This window comes from Nerophis lumbriciformis, linkage group LG16 (assembly GCF_033978685.3).
Source record: "Nerophis lumbriciformis linkage group LG16, RoL_Nlum_v2.1, whole genome shotgun sequence".
Taxonomy (NCBI): domain Eukaryota; kingdom Metazoa; phylum Chordata; class Actinopteri; order Syngnathiformes; family Syngnathidae; genus Nerophis; species Nerophis lumbriciformis.
The window spans coordinates 38,061,908-38,083,138 of NC_084563.2; the positions used below are offsets into that span (position 1 = coordinate 38,061,908).

The 21,231-nt window shown below is 37.6% G+C and overlaps 1 protein-coding gene across 1 annotated transcript in view; it reads right to left on the reverse strand.

Annotated features, from left to right (window-relative positions):
- Positions 1 to 2,555: 2,555 nt before the first annotated feature.
- ppp1r12c (protein phosphatase 1, regulatory subunit 12C) overlaps positions 2,556 to 21,231 on the reverse strand; it is a 43,825-nt gene continuing 25,149 nt past the window's right edge. Inside the window, exons 14-20 of the mRNA XM_061977108.2 lie at positions 16,776 to 16,873; positions 14,389 to 14,441; positions 13,086 to 13,119; positions 12,786 to 12,890; positions 12,600 to 12,650; positions 7,487 to 7,537; positions 2,556 to 2,920 (exon numbers count right to left, since the gene is read on the reverse strand). Coding sequence (XP_061833092.1) covers positions 2,834 to 2,920; positions 7,487 to 7,537; positions 12,600 to 12,650; positions 12,786 to 12,890; positions 13,086 to 13,119; positions 14,389 to 14,441; positions 16,776 to 16,873 — 479 coding nt within the window. The 3' untranslated portion in view covers positions 2,556 to 2,833. The remainder of the gene's footprint in view (positions 2,921 to 7,486; positions 7,538 to 12,599; positions 12,651 to 12,785; positions 12,891 to 13,085; positions 13,120 to 14,388; positions 14,442 to 16,775; positions 16,874 to 21,231) is intronic.

Genomic DNA, 21,231 nt, shown 5'->3' on the forward strand with positions numbered 1-21,231 from the left:
CTGTCACTATTTTTCGAACCATGCTGAACACCCTCTTCACAAAAGTGCTTTCATCAAAGGCACTAGATGGCAGTATTGTCCTGTTTAAGAGTGTCACAACATTGCTGTTTACGGCAGACGAACTGCTTTACGGTAGACGAAAACGTGACTGCTGTTGTGTGTTGTTACCGCGCTGGGAGGACGTTAATGAAACTGCCTAACAATAAACCCACATAAGAAACCAAAAACTCGCCCTCCATCATTCTACAGTTATAACGTGATTGGACAGGTACGCTGTTTATATTGTGGGTTAGCGGACTCAGGTCCGCATGGACCTGAGTCCGCCTGAATTTCGGGAGAAAATTTGTCCCGGTAGGTTTTCGGGAGAGGCGCTGAATTTCGGGAGTCTCCCGGAAAATCCGGGAGGGTTGGCAAGTATGCTTTCAGCATTAATGGCGCCTTCACAGATGTGTAAGTTACCCATGTCTTGGGCACTAATACACCCCTATACCATCACAGATGCTGCCTTTTCAACTTTGCACCTTAAACAATCCGGATGGTTCTTTTGCTCTTTGGTCCGGAGGACACGATGTCCACAGTTCCCAAAAACAATTTGAAATGTGAACTCGTCAGACCACAGAACACTTTTCCACTTTGTATCAATCCACCTTAGATGAGCTCAGGCCCAGCGAAGCCGACGGCATTTCTGGGTGTTGTTGATAAACGGTTTTCGCCTTGCATAGGAGTTTTAACTTGCACTTACAGATGAAGCGACCAACTGTAGTTACTGACAGTGGGTTTCTGAAGTGTTCCTGAGCCCATGTGGTGATATCCTTTACACACTGATGTCGCTTGTTGATGCAGTAGAGCCTGAGGGATCGAAGGTCACAGGGTTAGCTGCTTACGTGCAGTGATTTCTCCAGATTCTCTGACCCTTTGATGATATTACGGACCGTAGATGGTGAAATCCCTAAATTCCTTGCAATAGCTGGTTGAGAAAGGTTTTTCTTAAACTGTTCAACAATTTGCTCACGCATTTGTTGACAAAGTGGTGAACCTCACCCTGTCCTTGTTTGTGAATGACTGAGCATTTCATGGAATCTACTTTTATACCCAATCATGGCACCCACCTGTTCCCAATTAGCCTGCACACCTGTGGGATGTTCCAAATAAGTGTTTGATGAGCATTCCTCAACTTTATCAGTATTTATTGCCACCTTTCCCAACTTCTTTGTCACGTGTTGCTGGCATCAAATTCTAAAGTTAATGATTTGCAAACATTTTTTTTTTTTATCAGTTTGAACATTATATTCAACTGAACATGGGTTGAAAAGGATTTGCAAATCATTGTATTCCGTTTATATTTACATCTAACACAATTTCCCAACTCATATGGAAACGGGGTTTGTATGTAAAAGAACATGTTACATATGTTAAAGAACATGTAACCTACATTAATAAACATGTTATATTAATGAACATGTCATTTCATTAAAGAACATGTTACATTTATGAACATGTTACATGAATGGACCTGTTACATTCGTTAAAGAACATGTTACATTCGTTAAAGAACGTGTCACCCACGTTGATGAACATGTCACATGTAGTATGTTAAAAAACATGTTCATTAATGAACATTTCACTCCACCTATTTTCTACCGCTTGTCGCTCTCGGGTCTCCTATGTTAACATGTTACATGCGTTAATGAATGTTATATGTTAATGAACATGTCACATGCGTTAACATGTTACAATAATGAACATGTAATTTGTACAAACATGTTACATTAATGAACACGTCACATGCATTAACATGTTGCATTAATGAACATGCTACATTAATGCAGTGCTTCTCAATTATTTTCTGTGCAAGCTCAACAAATGCTTACATGCTGACTTATAGAAGGAATGCAATGTCTTTATCTTAAACTAGGAAGAAGAAAACATTGTCTGTCGGGACTACAAATAGTACCATTTGTCTATAAAATTGTTAAGTACACCACTAAATAACATTGTATCCTTAACCTTTAAAGATAACAAAAAACAATGAAAGAAATATAAATCAATTTACAATAAATAAATAACCTTTAGTCTGTAACAGACTACATTTAATGTGCATCAAAAAGATTTAGATTTAAAAAAAAATTAAATCCTTATTAAACTAAAAAAAAAATCTACAGAGTCCCCAAAAGAACGTCAATAAAATTGATCAGCAACATTAACTCATAATATGAAACACTTTACCATACAAAACAAAAACTAATGCAACAATTTGTGCTGATTAAAAAAAAAAAGATAAATCAACATGAAGTCAAGTTTATTGGCTACACTGAGCATGTTTTGTAGTGCACAACTTTATGAAGGCAGGTTTGAACCATGCTACTGATAAAACATGTTCCCCGGGGACAAACGCGCCACTCCAGGGGGCCCTGCCACACTATTTGAGAAGTACTGCATTAATGAACATGTTACATATGTTAATGAACATGTTACATAGGTTTACTGAACATGATGTACACGCGTGGTGCGTCTTCAGACACACTGGCCTTTCAACATGCATTCAATTTGGCACATTTCTTCTTTTGCTGGTCACAAACTGCACTTTTTTTTTATTTCTTCACCCTTTCTGACATCCAAACTTTGCATGGCTTTTAGTTTCATAGCACACATTTTATACAAAACAAGGAACGAGAATGCCTTAAAATATTCCAGTTTAAAAAAATAAGAATAAAAGTGAATATAAAAGTGGAATTGAGGAGTCCACAAAAAGGTGCATTTTAGCTTACAGTAAATCTGCAACAGTCCTGAAAGTCTGTTCAATTGTTACCCTTTTATGCCCTTTTTTTAGTGTTCATCGGGACAGTTTGCTGATGACTCGAATGAGGGCAGCGTTCTCATCCTTCAGCCTCTGGTTGTCTGCTTTCAGGTCTCCCAGAACCTTCGGGGGGTTGGGGGGGGGTGAGAGAACGAGAGAGAGAGAAGAGAATTGATTTAGACTTCAACATATTGAACACTATTGATTTAGACTTGAACATTTGAGGTATTTTCAATGTTCGACTCCTGTGATATTTGTTTGCCATCTGAACATCCCCTTGGTTGATCAGTCCGTTGCAGTGGAGTTAAGAGAGACCAGTTACTTTTGCGGAATTGTTGCAGTGTCATCACTACAAAATAGAAAATCCCCAGTACCAGATGATTATACTCCCAAATTTTTCAAAATTTTTATTGGACATGTACAATGAATCGTTTGAATCTGGCCGCTCCCTCAACCAAGCTTCAATTTCTCTCCTCTTAAAAAAAGGCAAGGATCCTTTGTCGAGCATTTCGTATCCTCCTATTAGCCTGTTAAATGTGGACTTTAAAGGGGAACATTATCACAATTTCAGAATGGTTAAAACCATTAAAAATCAGTTCCCAGTGGCTTATTATATTTTTCGAAGTTTTTTTCAAAATTTTACCCATCACGCAATATCCCTAAAAAAAGCTTCAAAGTGCCTCATTTTAACCACCCGTCCATTTTCCTGTGACGTCACATAGTGAAGCCAACACAAACAAACATGGCGGAAAGAACAGCAAGATATAGCGACATTAGCTCGGATTCAGACTCGGATTTCAGCGGCTTAAGCGATTCAACAGATTACGCATGTATTGAAACGGATGGTTGTAGTGTGGAGGCAGGTAGCGAAAACGAAATTGAAGAAGAAACTGAAGCCATTGAGCCATATCGGTTTGAACCGTATGCAAGCGAAACCGACGAAAACGACACGACAGCCAGCGACACGGGAGAAAGCGAGGACGAATTCGGCGATCGCTTTCTAACCAACGATTGGTATGTGTTTGTTTGGCATTAAAGGAAACTAACAACTATGAACTAGGTTTACAGCATATGAAACACATTTGGCAACAACATGCACTTTGAGAGTGCAGACAGCCCAGTTTTCATCAATTAATATATTCTGGAGACATACCCTCATGTCAGCAGGCCAGGGAAGCTAGGGTCGATATTCTTCTCTTGATCATCTTCGGTGGCATAAGGGACGGTGTGAGCCAAGACATCCAGGGGGTTTAGCTCGCTCGTCTGCGGGAACAAACTGCTAGCGAGGTCCTTTGTCCCTGAATTGCTCACACACTCCGGCAGATTCAATGGGGGTCTGGCGGCAGATTTCTTTGACTTTATCGTTGGAAATGCATCTGCTTTGAGTGTCGCAGGATATCCACACATTCTTGCCATCTCTGTCGTAGCATAGCTTTCGTCGGTAAAGTGTGCGGAACAAACGTCCATTTTCTTGCCACTTTCGCATCTTTGGGCCACTGGTGCAACTTGAATCCGTCCCTGTTCGTGTTGTTACACCCTCCGACAACACACCGACGAGGCATGATGTCTCCAAGGTACGGAAAACAGTCGAAAAAAACGGAAAATAACAGAGCTGATTTGACTCGGTGTTTGAGAAAATGGCGGATTGCTTCCCGATGCGACGTCACATTGTGACGTCATCGCTCTGAGACCGAATATTAGAAAGGCGTTTTTTTCGCCAAAATTCACCCATTTAGAGTTCGGAAATCGGTTAAAAAATATATGGTCTTTTTTCTGCAACATCAAGGTATATATTGACGCTTACATAGGTCTGGTGATAATGTTCCCCTTTAAATAATAATATTCTCCCTTCTAATATTAATGCAGATCAAACCGGTTCCATTCAAAATAGACACTACTTTCATTATCTGTGACTTCTTTTTATTATACTGTATTTACAGTGTGCCTGCCTCCATCACCCACAAACAAGTGATATCTAAGGATGCCGGAAAAGCATTTCACTGAGTGGAGTGGAATTATTTATTTTATGTCCTGGAGAGATTTGGTGTTGGTAACAGTTTTATCTAATGGATTAGGCTCCTTTATTCATGAATAATATTAAATCCCAATACTTTCCCCTCTTTTGTTCTACACGGCAGGGTTGTCCTTGGAGTCCATTGCTTTTTGCTCTTGCCATTAAGCCTCTGTCAATAGTGCTTCACACTAATTTGCCTATCATGGGCATATGTAGACAGTCTCTCTCTCAAGTCTCTCTCTACGCAGATGACCTTCTTATCTCTCAGACATCTGCCTCTCGATCCGGCTGCCTTAAGTACTCTCCAAGATTTTGGAGTGTCTGGTTACAAATTGAACTTGGGTAAAAGTGAAATATTTCCGATAAATTCTGCCGCTAAGAAATATCCTCTGCACAATTTTCCCTTTAAAATTGCCTCGCAAAGTTTCACATACTTGGGTGGCCTGGTCACAAATACGCTTGCAGAGCTTTGTAAAGCCAACTTTGTTCCGCTGTTGTCCAGAATTCAGGGAGATTTTGATCGTTGCTCCTTAATTTATCTAGTGGCTTGTGTCAACTCAGTTAAAAGGAATGTTCTTCCGCGACTATCGCATAACTCTTTTTCTCCCTTCGTCCTCCTTTCGTAAACTAGAAAGTGAGATTTTGGACTTACTTTGGAATAAAAAGACTCACAGGTTACATAAACTATTTGCAATTGTCGGTAGGATTAGCACTACCAAATTTTAGGTTTTACTACTGGAAAACCAACATTCAAATACTTAAATAATGGCTGCAATATGTAGCTTTTCAGCTCCCCTCCATTATGGCTGTTTATGGAGTCTAACTCAACTAACCCAGTATCTCTTAGAGCTCTGGTTCACTCTCATTCACTCATCTACTTTCACTTTTACAACAAATCCAATCGTAAAAACCTCATTTAGAATTTGGGTTCAGTTCTAAACATGCTTTCCCCTCCTTTAGTGCCTTTTTTCAAATGGTCAAGTCTGGGTATCAGTAACATTAAAGATTTATACATTAACAAAATGTTTGCTTTTTTTCAGCAACTTTGTAATCATTTTTACTTTGCAATACATTTTCACTCCCTAAGCAACACTTTTTTAGATATAATAAATTTTTTAGATATCTACAGATCCGCAGTTTTGACCGTGATACCTTCCCTTGGTTTACAAAATTACCAACTGACAGTTTTAAATGTGTTTCTGACATCGCTTCCAACTTTAAAAGGATCAATTACATGTATTTATAACCAACATTTTTCATTCACGCCTTGAGTCTCTGTATTCCATTAGGTCACTATGGGAGGTGGATTTAGGAGTGACCCTATCTGAGGAGAGCTGGACAGGAGGTGGGCGTGGAAGGAACATTTGATATGGATTGTATTGTATTTCTGTCAACTGTGTGTCAAAAAAATTAAATAAACACATGTTGAAAAAAATACTTGAACATATTAGAACACTATTGATTTCGACTTGAACATATTAGAACAATACTGATTTTAAATTAAATATATAGAACACCACGTATGGAAGTAAAGCCAACTGTTGATCATGTGTTATTATACATGCTAATTCACCAATTATACGATAAACCAGTCAAAGTTTTTACTATTTGCCGAATTAGTAGGGATTTAACGATACCAAAAATTCATAGTACGATATCGTCACAGCTTTAAGTACGATATTATTGTGGTATTGTCCAAAAAAATAAAGGCCGAGTAAATGTTTCCATCGTGTTTAAAATGAAGTGGCAGGAATGTTAAGGATAAACATTCTTACTGTAATTGAACACTAACAATGCACACGTTTTAATCATAGTTATTACGACAAACAAGTCGCAGTATTCTTTGTCTTTTTTTACAAAGAATACTGCGGGAACACAGTGTATCAAGTAACTTTAGTTGAGTGTCTTTAAAGTGACAATATAAACATCCAGTTTAACAAGTGTAAAACAATGTTCAGTTTAGTGTCTTTCAACATTTAACTTCCTGAGAAGCATCGTCCTCTTCAGTGGACATTTTTGTATAAGTTGGGAGAATGCTGATTTACAGAAGGTTAACTGACAATTTAACTTTTAATAATGTAAATGCGTCACAAATATATGTTTGGGCTGGCTGGCTTCTTGGTTTCACATCAAGGATATTTTTTGGGTGTTGGCATCAAGTGGCCAACTACGGTACTCGTATTCTTAGTTGTGGACACAGCTTTTCTTGCCGTTTTTGATTTACACCAAAAGGAAATAACTGTTTGTTCACTCATTCATCAGACCTTTATCGGTTTTGTGTCTATACTTCTGATTTAAACTTTGCAGGAGGTTCTCGACTCTGCTCCCCACACTGCGCAAGGGATCTTGGGATATGTAGTTTACTTCTCGGAACAGCCCATTTCATAGTGCTGGAAAAAAACTACATTGACGGAAGTACTCCAAGTTCTCGTTTGATACTGTCACATACCACGGCATTACTACTAGCATTTTGAAACCAAAATACTGCATTATTCCCTTACATCCCTACAAATGAAAAATAAAGAAGTAAAAATTAACTCTAGTGGTCAAAATGATAACATGCTGCATGAGTAATAATCAATATTGCAATCAATATACAATCTATTAATATTCACACACTCAGGAAGTATAAGTACACACTTATTGCAGTGAACTGACAAAAACTGAGTCACAACCTTCAGCTCGTCTTCCAGTTCTACTGCTTTCCTGTGGAGGGCCAACTTCTCCTGAAAATTAAACATGAAAAAGTGAGAGCGGTACGGCAATATGTACATTAATAAAACTGAGGTGTCCTAACTTTTATTACCAAAGATGCACTTAAAAAGTTTTACTGTATATTTTTTTAAACATACTCGTGCAGATGCTGTTAAAAATTATCAGCTTCGAACTTTTTCTCCTTAAATTACACTTTTTTGCTTTCTACCATTTTTTTTTTAATTATATAAATGTTTTACCATACATACACACATACATAAAGTATATACATACATATAAACATTATATATATATATATATATATATATATATATATATATATATATATATATATATATATATAATGTATCTATAAATATGTATATGTATGCATAGGTGTACCCCGCCTACCGCCCGAATGCAGCTGAGATAGGCTCCAGCACCCCCTGCAACCCCGAAAGGGACAAGCGGTAGAAAATGGATGAATGGTATATATATATATATATATATATATATATATATATATATATATATATATATATTGTGGAGTCTCACTCAAGCACCGCCTGACAGGTAGGCACCTCACAGGGGAGGAGCCAGGGAATGGAGGCAGAGTGGAACAAGGAAGACAACGCCCCAGCCTTGGCCGCATCATCGAGGGGCGGTACATTCCCCTGTACCTGCTCAATCAGCCTGAAGTGCCACCAGCTGTGCGGCCAGGTGGGGCCCAGCTACAAACCCTACTTAACTCTGCCTCATTCAGGTCTGGCTCTCCTCTGTGTCAAGGCAGGTGCATCAGGCGGTAAGTGAGACATCCACTATTTCCCCACTAAAGACATTACTGGTGAAATGTTTTACTTATGTTGTGTTTCTCTTGTTTGATAGGCAATGACCTTTGACCTTTAAAGAAGTGTGCTGTGTGAAGGACAGAGCCCCAGATGGGAGATATTTATGTTTATTAATGGACACTTCAAGTTTGCTGATTCCACACCCCGCCCTTCCTAAAAAGACTTGTACAATAAATGCCCTTTTCGGCTTGCTGCAAAACCAATCCTGTGTCTTGGTGAGAATCAGGTACCACATAATATATATATATATATATTTACACATATATATGGGGGCTGTCAACCTTAATGCATTAACGCATGTGATTATTAAAAATACATTATTGCATTATCAACTATGACTGATAAATAATCACTTTCGGGTTAAGGCTTGACACGTGCATTTGTTACACAGTCTGTGATCACGATGAGAGGCGGCAAAAAAACTGAGGTAACTTGATATTGCAGCGACAAACGTTTTTATCATGGGCACACATCAGGTTTAAAATACTATCTTAAAGCAAAACACAGAGAATGGCGCCGACAGTTTTGTCAATCCTCTTGGCGATTTCTTTTGTAAACAGCTACTAGCTACAAATCTAATGACTTTTCCCGGGTATATTGGAGACACTGAGGTAAAAGCACGCAGCAGTCACCGTCCTCAGCGAGCATTGACGGCTGCTGCCAGTCAGCTGGTGCTGCTGCACTGATAATTACATGCTAGCATCAGTGCAAGCTACATTGACAACAAGCAGAGGAGAACGCTACGCTGGCAAACTTGACTGATTCATTGTCAACAAAAGTAGCACAGTTAAAAATATGCCTTTGCTAAACGGACAGCCACCGCAGGCAGGACATCTAACACCTATTAAGACCAAGTCCTGCAAGAAGATATCATTCATATCACCACAGCTGATCTGTCGTGCCTTGAAGAGGCAAAAAGATAAACTGTACTACACAAAGAAGAGCAACTACAGACTAAATGTGAATTTATTTTTGCTTCTTGGAGAATGTTGGACATCTGTATTAATCACAACAAGCTGGGGTCGCAATTTACAAAAAAAAGAGATCAGCATTGTCACCTGAAAAATATAAACAAGCTTGTTTGTTTCAACAACTGTTTAAACTAAAGAGTAAATGGTGCAGTATGTTTAGTTGTTTATGAGTGTTATTATCGATTAGTAACTACCTTGTTTGCATGATCATTGCAAACTGCAGAATTTCAAAATGTGCACTTAATTTTTACTATACTTAATTTCACCAAGTTTTGCGTAAATGAATGACTTGCAGTTCAGTAAAACATTTAAAAAACGTTTCTCTATGACATTCTGACTACTAAATTGAATTTGTACCCAAATATTGGGGTATTATCTTTTGCAAATTTGATTTATGCAAGCAAATAACTAGTGATTAATCAGGTTTGGAGTGTGAATAATCTGATTGAAAAAAAATATCATTATGCAAGCAAATAATACTTTGAGCTCCTCCCGGATGGCAGAGCTTCTCACCCTATCTCTAAGGGAGAGCCCCCGCCACCCAAACTCATTTTGGCCGCTTGTACCTGTGATCTTGTCCTTTGGGTCATAACCATAGGTGAGGATGGGAACGTAGATCGACCAGAAAATTTAGAGCTCAGCTCCTTCTCCACCACAACGGATCGATACAGCGTCCGCATTACTGAAGACGCCGCACCGATCCGCCTGTCGATCTCACGATCTACTCTTCCCTCACTCGTGAACAAGACTCCGAGGTACTTGAACTCCTCTACTTGGGGCAGGGTCTACTCCCCAACCCGGAGATGGCACCCCACCCTTTTCTGAGCGAGAATCATGGACTCGGACTTGGAGGTGCTGATTCTCATCCCATTCGCTTCACACTCAGCTGCAAACCGATCCAGTGAGAGCTGAAGATCCTGGCCAGATGAAGCCATCAGGACCACATCATCTGCAAAAAGCAGAGACCTAATCCTGCAGCCACCAAACCGGATCCCCTCAACGCCCTGACTGCGCCTAGAAATTCTGTCCTTAAAAGTTATGAACAGAATTGGTGACAAAGGGCAGCCTTGGCGGAGTCCAACCCTCACTGGAAACATGTCAGACTTACTGCCAGCAATGCGGACCAAGCTCTGACACTGATCATACAGGGAGTGGACCGCCACAATCAGACAGTCCGATACCCCATACTCTCTGAGCACTCCCCACAGGACTTCCAGAGGGACACGGTCGAATGCCTTCTCCAAGTCCACAAAACACATGTAGACTGGTTGGGCAAACTCCCATGCACCCTCAAGGACCCTGCCGAGAGTATAGAGCTGGTCCACAGTTCCACGACCAGGACGAAAACCACACTGTTCCTCCTGAATCCGAGGTTCGACTAGCCGGTGTAGCCCCCTCTCCAGTACACCTGAATAGACCTTACCGGGAAGGCTGAGGAGTGTGATCCCACGATATTTGGAACACACCCTCCGGTTCCCCTTCTTAAAGAGAGGAACAACCACCCCGGTCTGCCAATCCAGAGGTACCGCCTCCAATGTCCCGTGATGCTGCAGAGTCTTGTCAACCAAGACAGCCCCACAGCATCCAGAGCCTTAAGGAACTCCGGGCGGATCTTATCCAGTGGCAACGCCCCTTGGCCTTGCCACTGAGGAGCTTTTTAACTACCTCAGCAACCTCAGCCGGATTGTAGTCACCTGGAGGCGTGACAATGGATGTCCGCTAACTTTTTGCAACTCAACGCTAAGAAAACGGAAATGCTGATTATCGGTCCTGCTGACACTGACATCTATTTAATAATACCACCTGAACATTTGACAACCCCACATCTGTGGTCCCCTCCAAGGTTTCTCATTGTATCCCATTGGGTTGAGTTTATTCTTGCCCTGATGTGGGATCTGAGCCGAAGATGTCGTTGTGGCTTGTGCAGCCCTTTGAGATACCCGTGATTTAGGGCTATATAAATAAACTTTGATTGATATGTACATACATACATACATACATACACACATACATATACCGGTATATACATACATATATATACATATATACACATACACACATATATATACACATATATATATATATATATATATACATACACACGCACACGCACACACACACACACACACACACACACACACACACACACACACACACACACACACACATATATGCACACGCACGCGCACACATATCTACATATATTTATTTATATATCCCTAATGAACAGTGTAGTAGTTGATGTAATTACCTCGCACAGTTGTGGCTCATTGGGGCTGGAATACTTTTAAATCAGTTGCCAAGTTTATCCTTTTTGTAATTGTGCCTCTCCAAAGTATTGTACGACAGATCAGCTTTGGCGATATGAATGGCATCTTCTTGCAGGACTTGGTCTTCACAGATGTTAAGTGGCTTTCATGTGGTGACTGTCCATTTTGCAAAGGCATCTGTGGTATTTGTTGACAACATTGACGCAGGTAAAGTGCTTGCATAACCTTCTCCTCTGCTTGTTGTCGATGTAGCATTCATGCTAGCGGCGCTTCCTTAAGTACGTGTTTTGCTTTAGGATGGTATTTTAAACTTTATGTGCGCCGATGATAAGAACGTTTGTCGTTGCAATACCAACAAGTCACCTCAGTTATATCTAAAGTTCTGTTTTCTCATCTCGATCCCGGACCGCATACCAATGCACACGTCTTCCGGGTAAAGGTGATTAATCTTCAACAATTTATGATAACGCAATATTTTTTTTATTAATCACATGCGCTAACACATTAACATTGACAGCCCGAGTTTAGAGGGATAATTATGTTAAAAAAACGTATTTAGAAGGTCGTAAACAGGTAATGCTCTATGAGATGTTTCTAATAATAACAGTAGTTTGAGGAAATTAACGGTCACGCCTGGGAAATTAGACAACTGCTTAGATAATGTACACAAATTACACAAAAAGTGCAATTTAATAAATGATCATTTCAATATGTATCTAAAAATATTGAAATTTATATATATATATATATATATATATATATATATATATATATATATATATATATATATACACACACACACACACTCAAATGTACTACAATGAGTAAATTAAACAAAAATTATATTTTATATTTATTGTATCTATATAACGTACATATTTTGTTTCTAAATATAATGATTTATGTAATAACTGTTTAAAATATGTATTTTTGAAAATCAAGGATATGCTGTATTTTACAAACGCAGTTTAGTTTACAGCAAATGTTGTAATAGAACAGACTCACAAATCTCTCCAGCTCCAACAAGGCAGGTCTTTCTGTGCTGCTCTCATTATTCTGTCACACACAAACATTGATTGTTTGTATTTTATATTATACAATCTTCAATCATTCCATAGTTTGTTGAGCCTTTACTTCAGCTAAGAAGTTCACATCACATTTTATGTATTTTTCCAAGTAAAAAAAGCCAACCTGTCGGAGTTTCTCCATCTCCACTTTATTTTGACTGAGCAGCAGTTCCATCTCCTGCAGTTTGTCCTTCAGTGCCAAGTTCTGCTGCAGGACTTGAAAGTAAAGCTGGAAAAAAACACTGAGTCAGAGCTGGGAACACCTGTTCTGAGGTGAAAAGATTCACGCAAATAATGTAGCAGATGATCCAGCCAATCAGCAGCTTGCGTCATTTTTAAAACCAGAAATGTACGAATGTCAGCAATAACACTTTTTTTCAGGAATGTGTGTGAGTGTGTATGTAGGCGGTGCTCAGACACGTACCATCCTGTAATCACCGTCTCCTAATCCACTGGAACTGCACAGAAACATCAAATACAAAGGAGCATATTTATATAGAGTTGAAGCTATTTATGTCGACGCCCTTGGACGGCGGACAACTTTTTGTTTGTTGACATAGTTTTCCTGCATTTGTGCATATTTGTATTTATATTGTGTTTTCATATATTTTAGTATCTAACAAAGGCGATTAGCTAATTTGTGGCAATGTCCGATCTGATATATCGACGTGGATATCAGTTCGATATCAGCAAAAAAAACAAGTATGGGATGATATCAGCTTGCATCTAAAATCTCCGATACAAGTAGTCTAGCAGTGTGTTTACTTGTGCAAAGCTAGACTGCCAGTTAACGTCTAAATGTCTTCCAATAACTTTGGTCTTTTCCTGTATTTTAGCCAAGCCATTACAAAATGTAAACATGTTAGGCTCCAGGAATAGGCTAATAAGTGCTAGAAGCTAGTAAAAAGCCTAAGTACGCAATACCACACAAGTTAGATATACGTATTAAATGTCCTTAATAGAACAATAATGCAGTCTAAAACAGTATGGTACATTAGTCAATATAAACCAGTATCATATAATTATACTTGCACATTATTTACACATAAAAGTTTCCATGGCCACTAGGTGCTGACAAAAAAATAATAATTACCACTCCACTTAACAAAAGACATCATAAGTCAGTTAGTAATAGCCAGGCAGTTAGTAGGTTAATGTTTTTTATTTTGAATAATTTCACTCCTCACTACAAAATAATAATAGAATAATAACACAAATCATATTGGAAGTGAAAAGTTGTATTGGGACACCCCTTGTTTCTATCCATATTTTTTCATATATTTTATTACTTTTTAAATGTCTTAATGGCCTTGCGCCTTCTTATCTAACATGTTTTTATCGTATTATCCCTTGCGGATCCTGAGGTCCTCTGATACCAAACTTTTATCTCTACCAAATACTAGAAAAAAGACCTCACGTTGGGTGTGTATACACATTTCTGCTCAACAATACAAAGTAGATGCTAATCAACCTGTTTTTTTATACTCTTTTCTAAATGAAAATGGATAAGAGAATTGATAGAGAATCAAATCGTTAAGCAAAGTCGAAAATTGAATCTTATAAACTCCCATCCTTAGTCCTGACACAGAATAAATACTGTCACTAAGAAATGTTTAGTGAGTGTATAATTGTTACACTGCCCAGAATGATCACCACATAATGGACATCTTGGAAAAAAATATAAAACATTCCCATAAATGCAGTAACAATGTACTTTTTAAACTCACTTGAGTTCAGAGTTGCTGTTGTGATCATCAAAATGAGCGTTGTCTTCTTCATTCTGAAACAACAAATTTGACTGTTAGCGACACAAAATGTTGTACTAATATTTTCAAGGCTGTTTGCAACTTTTATGCAGATGTCTAGAGTGATAATCTATCAGTAAGCATCATATACCCGCCCTCTTACGGCTTCAGCACATAATTAAATAACTAAACCTGTACGTAACAGTCATTTTGTGTTGTCAGCTAATGATAGCGATTTGGATGGCTAGCGTTAGCTATCATTAGTGTATATTCAATCATAACAATAACTTGACTGCAAATTGTAAAAGGTTCGGTTTGCAACTTCCTCACAGTAACATTTTTCAAAACAAAAAATATAACAAGAACACCACTGGCTAGCTTATGTTACCATTAGTGGTTTAACAGAACACATTTGCTTGACAATTGTCTATATTTTTCACAATTACAAAGTTTATGTAATGGCAATTTTACCAGCTCAAATAAAATGATTGGTGTTTACGGCGGTCACTCACCCGGTCTCAACACGTACGCACAGAGTGCATGTGCACACATACAAAAGCAATCCAAGAGAAGCAACAAAACAATATAGGAGACCAATAGACCTCTCAATGGGGAAATTACATTGTTGCAATGATATGTTATGATAGAAAGTACATTCAGTGACAGCTAATGCTAGCTTTCCAAATTGCTATTATTAGCTAACAACACCTAAAGTTAATGTGTGTGTAGGTGTTACGTACGTACGTAATTACGTACGAGAAGTTGTGAGAGGGCAGGATATACTGTGTAAAATACATTGGAAAGTTGGCGCCCTCTCGGCATCTGGGAAAATGTTGCAAAAAGTCCCTTTAAAAGCTGTGTGTTTCCACTCACTCCCTGCTATGTATAACCCTGAACGCCTGACAAATTCCTTGGACCGACAAGCAATTTTTATCCAATGTAATAAATAATTGTGAAACAATAACTTTATAAAACATATGTTCTGTTAAAGAACTAATGGTAAAATGAGCTACCCGGTGGGGTTCTTGTTATATTTTTGGGTTTGAAAAATATAACTGAGCAAGTTGAAAAAAACGCCCCGTTAAAGGGGAACTGCACCTTTTTTTCCCCGTTTGGTCCAGCTGGCCGGGGAAGTTTCCAGTTGATTTGGGTAAGCAATCCATTTTTTTCAACATCACGTGGCTCAAAGTCATTTGCAGCGTGACCAAATCACACAGACCTCACTCTCTTGGTTTCCGTCTGCACCAAAGTTTCACCTTCTGTTCGTGCTGGCTTCTATAACCAACAGTTCATACTCCATATATTCCGTTTCAAAAAGATAAGGTTATGAACCCTCATTTGTCCAAAAATAGTCGTCTTTGCCGTCTATTACCAAGTATGCCATAATTAAAACACACACCCTTTTGTTTCCGGAAGTAGGAACACACATTTGTTGCCAGATAACAGAAGTGCATTGCTCTGCAAAAGGGAAACAAATAAGTGTGTTTTTGTCTCTCATAATGATTGTGAATGATAGGCAAAATTTCAAAAAATTGCAGATCCCCTTTAAAAGGGTTAATGCTCATGAACACATTAAAATGTAACTGTCTGTGACCCTGAACGGCAGAAGCGGTAGAAAATGGATGGACGGAAGTCTGTGAATGTAGCTTGTCGTTACAACTCAGATGGCATTGTAACTCTGAAACATACCTAATACACAGCTGGTGAACCAGAGAATAAGAGGACATAGCAGGAGAGCACAGTGATGCTAACCTAGCAATTATTTACATAGCATTAAGACACCTCCAGATTTGTTTTATTTATAAAGATGACTAGTGACAAAGCTAGTGATTCTTTGTTGTCTTATTGGACACTTCTGGAGACTCCATCATGAAAACATGCATCGCTTTTCTCAAAGGGGAGCAGAGGTGCCGTCAATATTTTTGCCAAACATATATTGTGCTGTCTTTTGTCATGCTAGAAAGTTTTAGTTTTTTTATTCATTGTTGTTCAACTTTGGTACGGAAGTCACAGTTCTGTAATAGACTGTCAACTGTTGGACATTCTATAGACAGATGTGTCCCTTTCTAAATCATATTCAATCAAACAAAGCCGTATAAGCATGTTAAAGAGGATCAGTGGAAACACCTGAGTTCAAAAGGCTGAGAATACTGATGCAGATGTGATGTTAAGAAAATGTTCTATTCTTAATACATTTGTAAAAATCAAAAAGAAAAACTGTATAATGTTGAGGGGAAAAAATAATTCCATTAATAATAAGGCTGTAACATAAATGTAAACAAAGTCTTACCAGATGCATTGTAAAATACAGTAAGCCTTAAAGTAGCTGTGTGCTCTGTTCTGTGTGTATACATGAGAAGATTTCTCACCTCTCCACCCGGCTGAATGACGCCAGTAGAGCGCCTCTCCTTCCTCGCACGCCTCCGGTCCTTGACTACAAGACGCTTGTCTCCCTCTGGCTCTGTATCTGAAGAGCATGACTATCAGAAAACAATACTGCAGACTATGGCTGTCAAGACACTGCTGAAATATCTAACAAATAATTTTTACCTAAAAATGTTGATAGCCTGCAAAGAATACAGGAACAAAGCTAGAAGAAAGATTTCAAAAGAGAAGTGTGGGAGGATGGCTAAGAATGGCAACTAAGAACAACCACACTTTAAAATTGCAAATCAGAATATTTCCTTTATTAGATAAGACCAAAGTACAGCACATCTACCTGATAAGAAAATTGTGGTTGTGACAAAATCGAGATTGTTAAAAATATATATTTTAGACTTATAGCAGGGGTTCTCTATTATTTTTTTGTCATGCACTCCTTAAGCAGGGTTCGTACACCTTTTCCATGGCCAAATTCAAGCACTTTAAGGACTTTCAAGATCAATTTTCCAGTTTTTCCAGTACCCTTCAAAAGGTGAAAAAACATCCCAAAACCGCCAAACAATACTTCATTAACATCTTGTGACCTGAATATTAACCAAGTATTAGCGATTTTGTTATCATAAGCCCTAACGCCAAATAACTACTTTAGTGGCGCCGCGATCACAGAGAGGTATAGCTTATGCAGCCTTTGACAAACTGAGCTGGTGAAAGTAAATTTCTAGATTATAAATCATGCATCTCACTTAAATGTTGTGGTCATAACCCGAGAAGTTGGTCAACTTTGACATTTAACCAGAGATGGCAAGAAAGTAGAGGTAGGAAAATAATAAGGAAATAATAGATTTTTAGATGCATCACAAATTGGACACGAATGATTGTAAAATTGATCAGTAAACGCCAATAATCGATACATTTATTGTAAATAAAGTAATGCAGACAGTTATAAAATTTGGCTAACTGCAAAGACCCACCTCAATGAGAGATACTAGCAGCTCTTTTACTACAAAAGCACTATTTTTAAAAGTTGCAATTGATAAACGCTTATTTAGTCAAGAGAAAATAAATGTAAAACTGCAATAATATACATACATTTAAGATACATCAATAATCGATTTTTAGTCGAATCGGAGCTCCTAAATCGTAATTGAATCCTGAGGTGCCCAAAGATTCCCACCTCTAAGAGAAAGACACGAAAAAATGCTTTTGTTTTTTTTTCTACCTGTGGAATATTATGATTATTCATCTAAACGGAAATATATGAACATCCCATCAGTCCCCCCTGAGAGGAGACATTGTACAGTAAGTGATTTGTTTTATTACGTTTATAGTTTGTATTTCTTGATTAGCACTAAGCAATACTGCTGCATTACGCTTAGTGTTTTATTAGAGCTGGAACTGCTTATCACTCAACTTGTAAACTCGTAACTCATCCTTCGTATACTCAGACTCAAAAAAATAAAGTTCTGGCTCATCATTTGTCCGAAAGTAGTAGTCGTTGGCCCTCATCAAGTCTGCCAGGAGTAGTAGTAGTAGTTGAATGAAATAGCGAACAGGGTAATGCGACTGTGAAATTAATACGCCGCCGTATGTTTAGAATAAGCAAAATACGTAAATATTACATATTATGAATGTGCCTGTTACCACACTACACATCTACTTACAGCATGTACATAAAATGTTGATAAACGTATTTGGATGTTTTTTTGAACACTTCCTGGAATAGAGTGAATCCCATTACCTCCACTTTTAGCTGACTTTTTCTAGCGTTAATTTACGAGTATGCACCAAACAACAGTTCAAAGTTCCACATTTCGATTCACTTTCTCCTCACTCTCTCGGCTTCCGTCTGCTCCAACATTTCTCACTCTTCCTTCGTACTGGCTTCTAAAAGAAGTAGTTAATTCTCCATAAATTCAGATTCAAAAGTATAAGGTGGTGAATCCTAATTTGTCCAAAAATAGTCGTCTATGTTGTTTGTTACCAAGTCTGGCATGATTAGAACACACACAAGCGTTTTGTATCCGGAATTAGGAACACACTGTAAGTCAGACGTGCGTTGCTATGGACACGGAAATAAATGTGCCTAAGAATTAGTTCCGGCAGTGATTAAAATGACAAAAATACGGTAAATATTGTACATATTACATATTGTTATGAATGTGTCTGTTACTACATTATATATAGACTTGCACTATATGTGTACAAAACGTTAATGCAGAGTTTTGAATTTATAGGGCTTTGAATGCTACAATGGTGATTCCCATTAGCCGCATCTTCCAAGCGTTTTATCATCTTTAATATGCCCCCCAAAAAATATAATGATGGTGAATGATAGGCAAAATCCCCAATAAAGTGCAGTTCCCCTTTAAAGGGGAACATTATCACAATTTCAGAATGGTTAAAACCATTAAAAATCAGTTCCCAGTGGCTTATTATATTTTTCGAAGTTTTTTTTTAAATTTTACCCATCATGCAATATCCCTAAAAAAAGCTTCAAAGTGCCTGATTTTAACCATCGTTATAAACACCCGTCCATTTTCCTGTGACGTCACATAGTGAAGCCAACACAAACAAACATGGCAGAAAGAACAGCAAGCTATTAGCTCGGATTCAGACTCAGATTTCAGCGGCTTAAGCGATTCAACAGATTACGAATGTATTGAAACGGATGGTTGTAGTGTGGAGGCAGGTAGCGAAAACGAAATTCAGTTCAGTTCAGTTCAGTTTGAGTTTATTTCGAACATGCAAGTATACAACATGATACATCACAATCTCCAGTTTCTCTTTTCAACATGTTCGAAAAGGAGTAGGAAGAAGCAGAGCTTATTTAATCCTACCCCTTTTCTTTTACATAACAGTTGCTAAAACTTTTGTTCACTTCCTGTTCTCAATTTATTCACAATATACTCCATAAGTAATCACAATAAAATAAGTAAATAAATAATAATTGGTGAAGTAAGTTACATTTCATATGTTGAAATAAGTAAGATTATTTTGTGAGTGAAAGAATGAAAGAATGGATGAGTTAAATAAATTCAGAATGTTTATCATGGTTCTTCTTCTTTGTACTTTGTAAACACTTTAAGTTTGAAGAGTTTCTTGAAGTGGATCATATTAGTACATTGTTTGATTGCTTTGCTTAATCCATTCCATAATTTAATTCCACATACTGATATACTGAAGGTCTTAAGTGTTGTACGTGCATACAAATGTTTTAAATTACATTTCTCCCTAAGATTATATTTCTCCTCTTTTTTTGAGAAGAATTGTTGTATATTCTTGGGTAGCAGGTTATAGTTTGCTTTGTGTATAATTTTAGCTGTTTGCAAATTCACTATGTCGTAGAATTTCAGAATCTTTGATTCAATAAATAAAGGATTTGTGTGTTCTCTATATCCAACATTATGTATTATTCTAACTGATCTTTTTTGTAACACCGTTAATGAATGAAGTGTACTTTTGTAATTATTTCCCCATATTTCTGCACAATAACTCAGATATGGTAACACTAGTGAGCAGTAGAGAATATGAAGTGATTTTTTGTCTAGAACATGTTTTGCTTTATTCATTATTGACGTGTTTCTTGCTACTTTATGTTGTATATTTTTTACGTGAGATTTCCAGTTCAATTTATCATCAATCATTATACCTAGAAATTTGGTTTCATTTACTCTTTCAATTTCTATTCCGTCTATTTGTATTTGTGTTTGACTTTCTCTTCTACTGTTACCAAATAGCATTATTTTAGTTTTACTGAGATTCAACGATAGTCTGTTTTTGTCAAACCATCTTTTTAATTTGTTAATTTCTTCTGTTATTATTTGTAGTATCTTCTGTGTGTTCTCTCCTGAACAAAACGCTGTTGTATCATCCGCAAATAATACTAACTTTAAATCTTTTGTAACTTTACAAATGTCATTTATATATAGATTGAATAATTTAGGTCCTAGTATTGATCCCTGAGGTACACCACAGGATATATTTAGCGTTGTAGAGGTGTGTTCGCCTACCTTCACGTATTGTTTCCTGTTCATTAGATAACTTCTTATCCAGTTTAAGACTAACCCTCTGATGCCATATCGTTCTAGTTTTTTGATTAAAATATTGTGATTAATTGTGTCAAATGCTTTAGTTAGATCCATAAAAACTGCTGCCGCACATTTTTTATTATCTATAGCATTGGTAATTTCTTCTGTAATTTCAATTAAAGCCATCGAAGTTGAAACATTAGCTCTGTATCCATATTGATTTTCTTCGAGTATTCTATTTTTATTTATGAAACTCTCTAATCTGTTATTGAACAGTTTTTCAATGATTTTAGAAAATTGTGGAAGTAAGGAAACAGGTCTATAGTTTGTAAATTGATGTTTGTCGCCAGTCTTGTAAATTGGTGCAACTTTAGCTATTTTCATTTTGTTTGGAAATATACCTGTTTGAAATGAT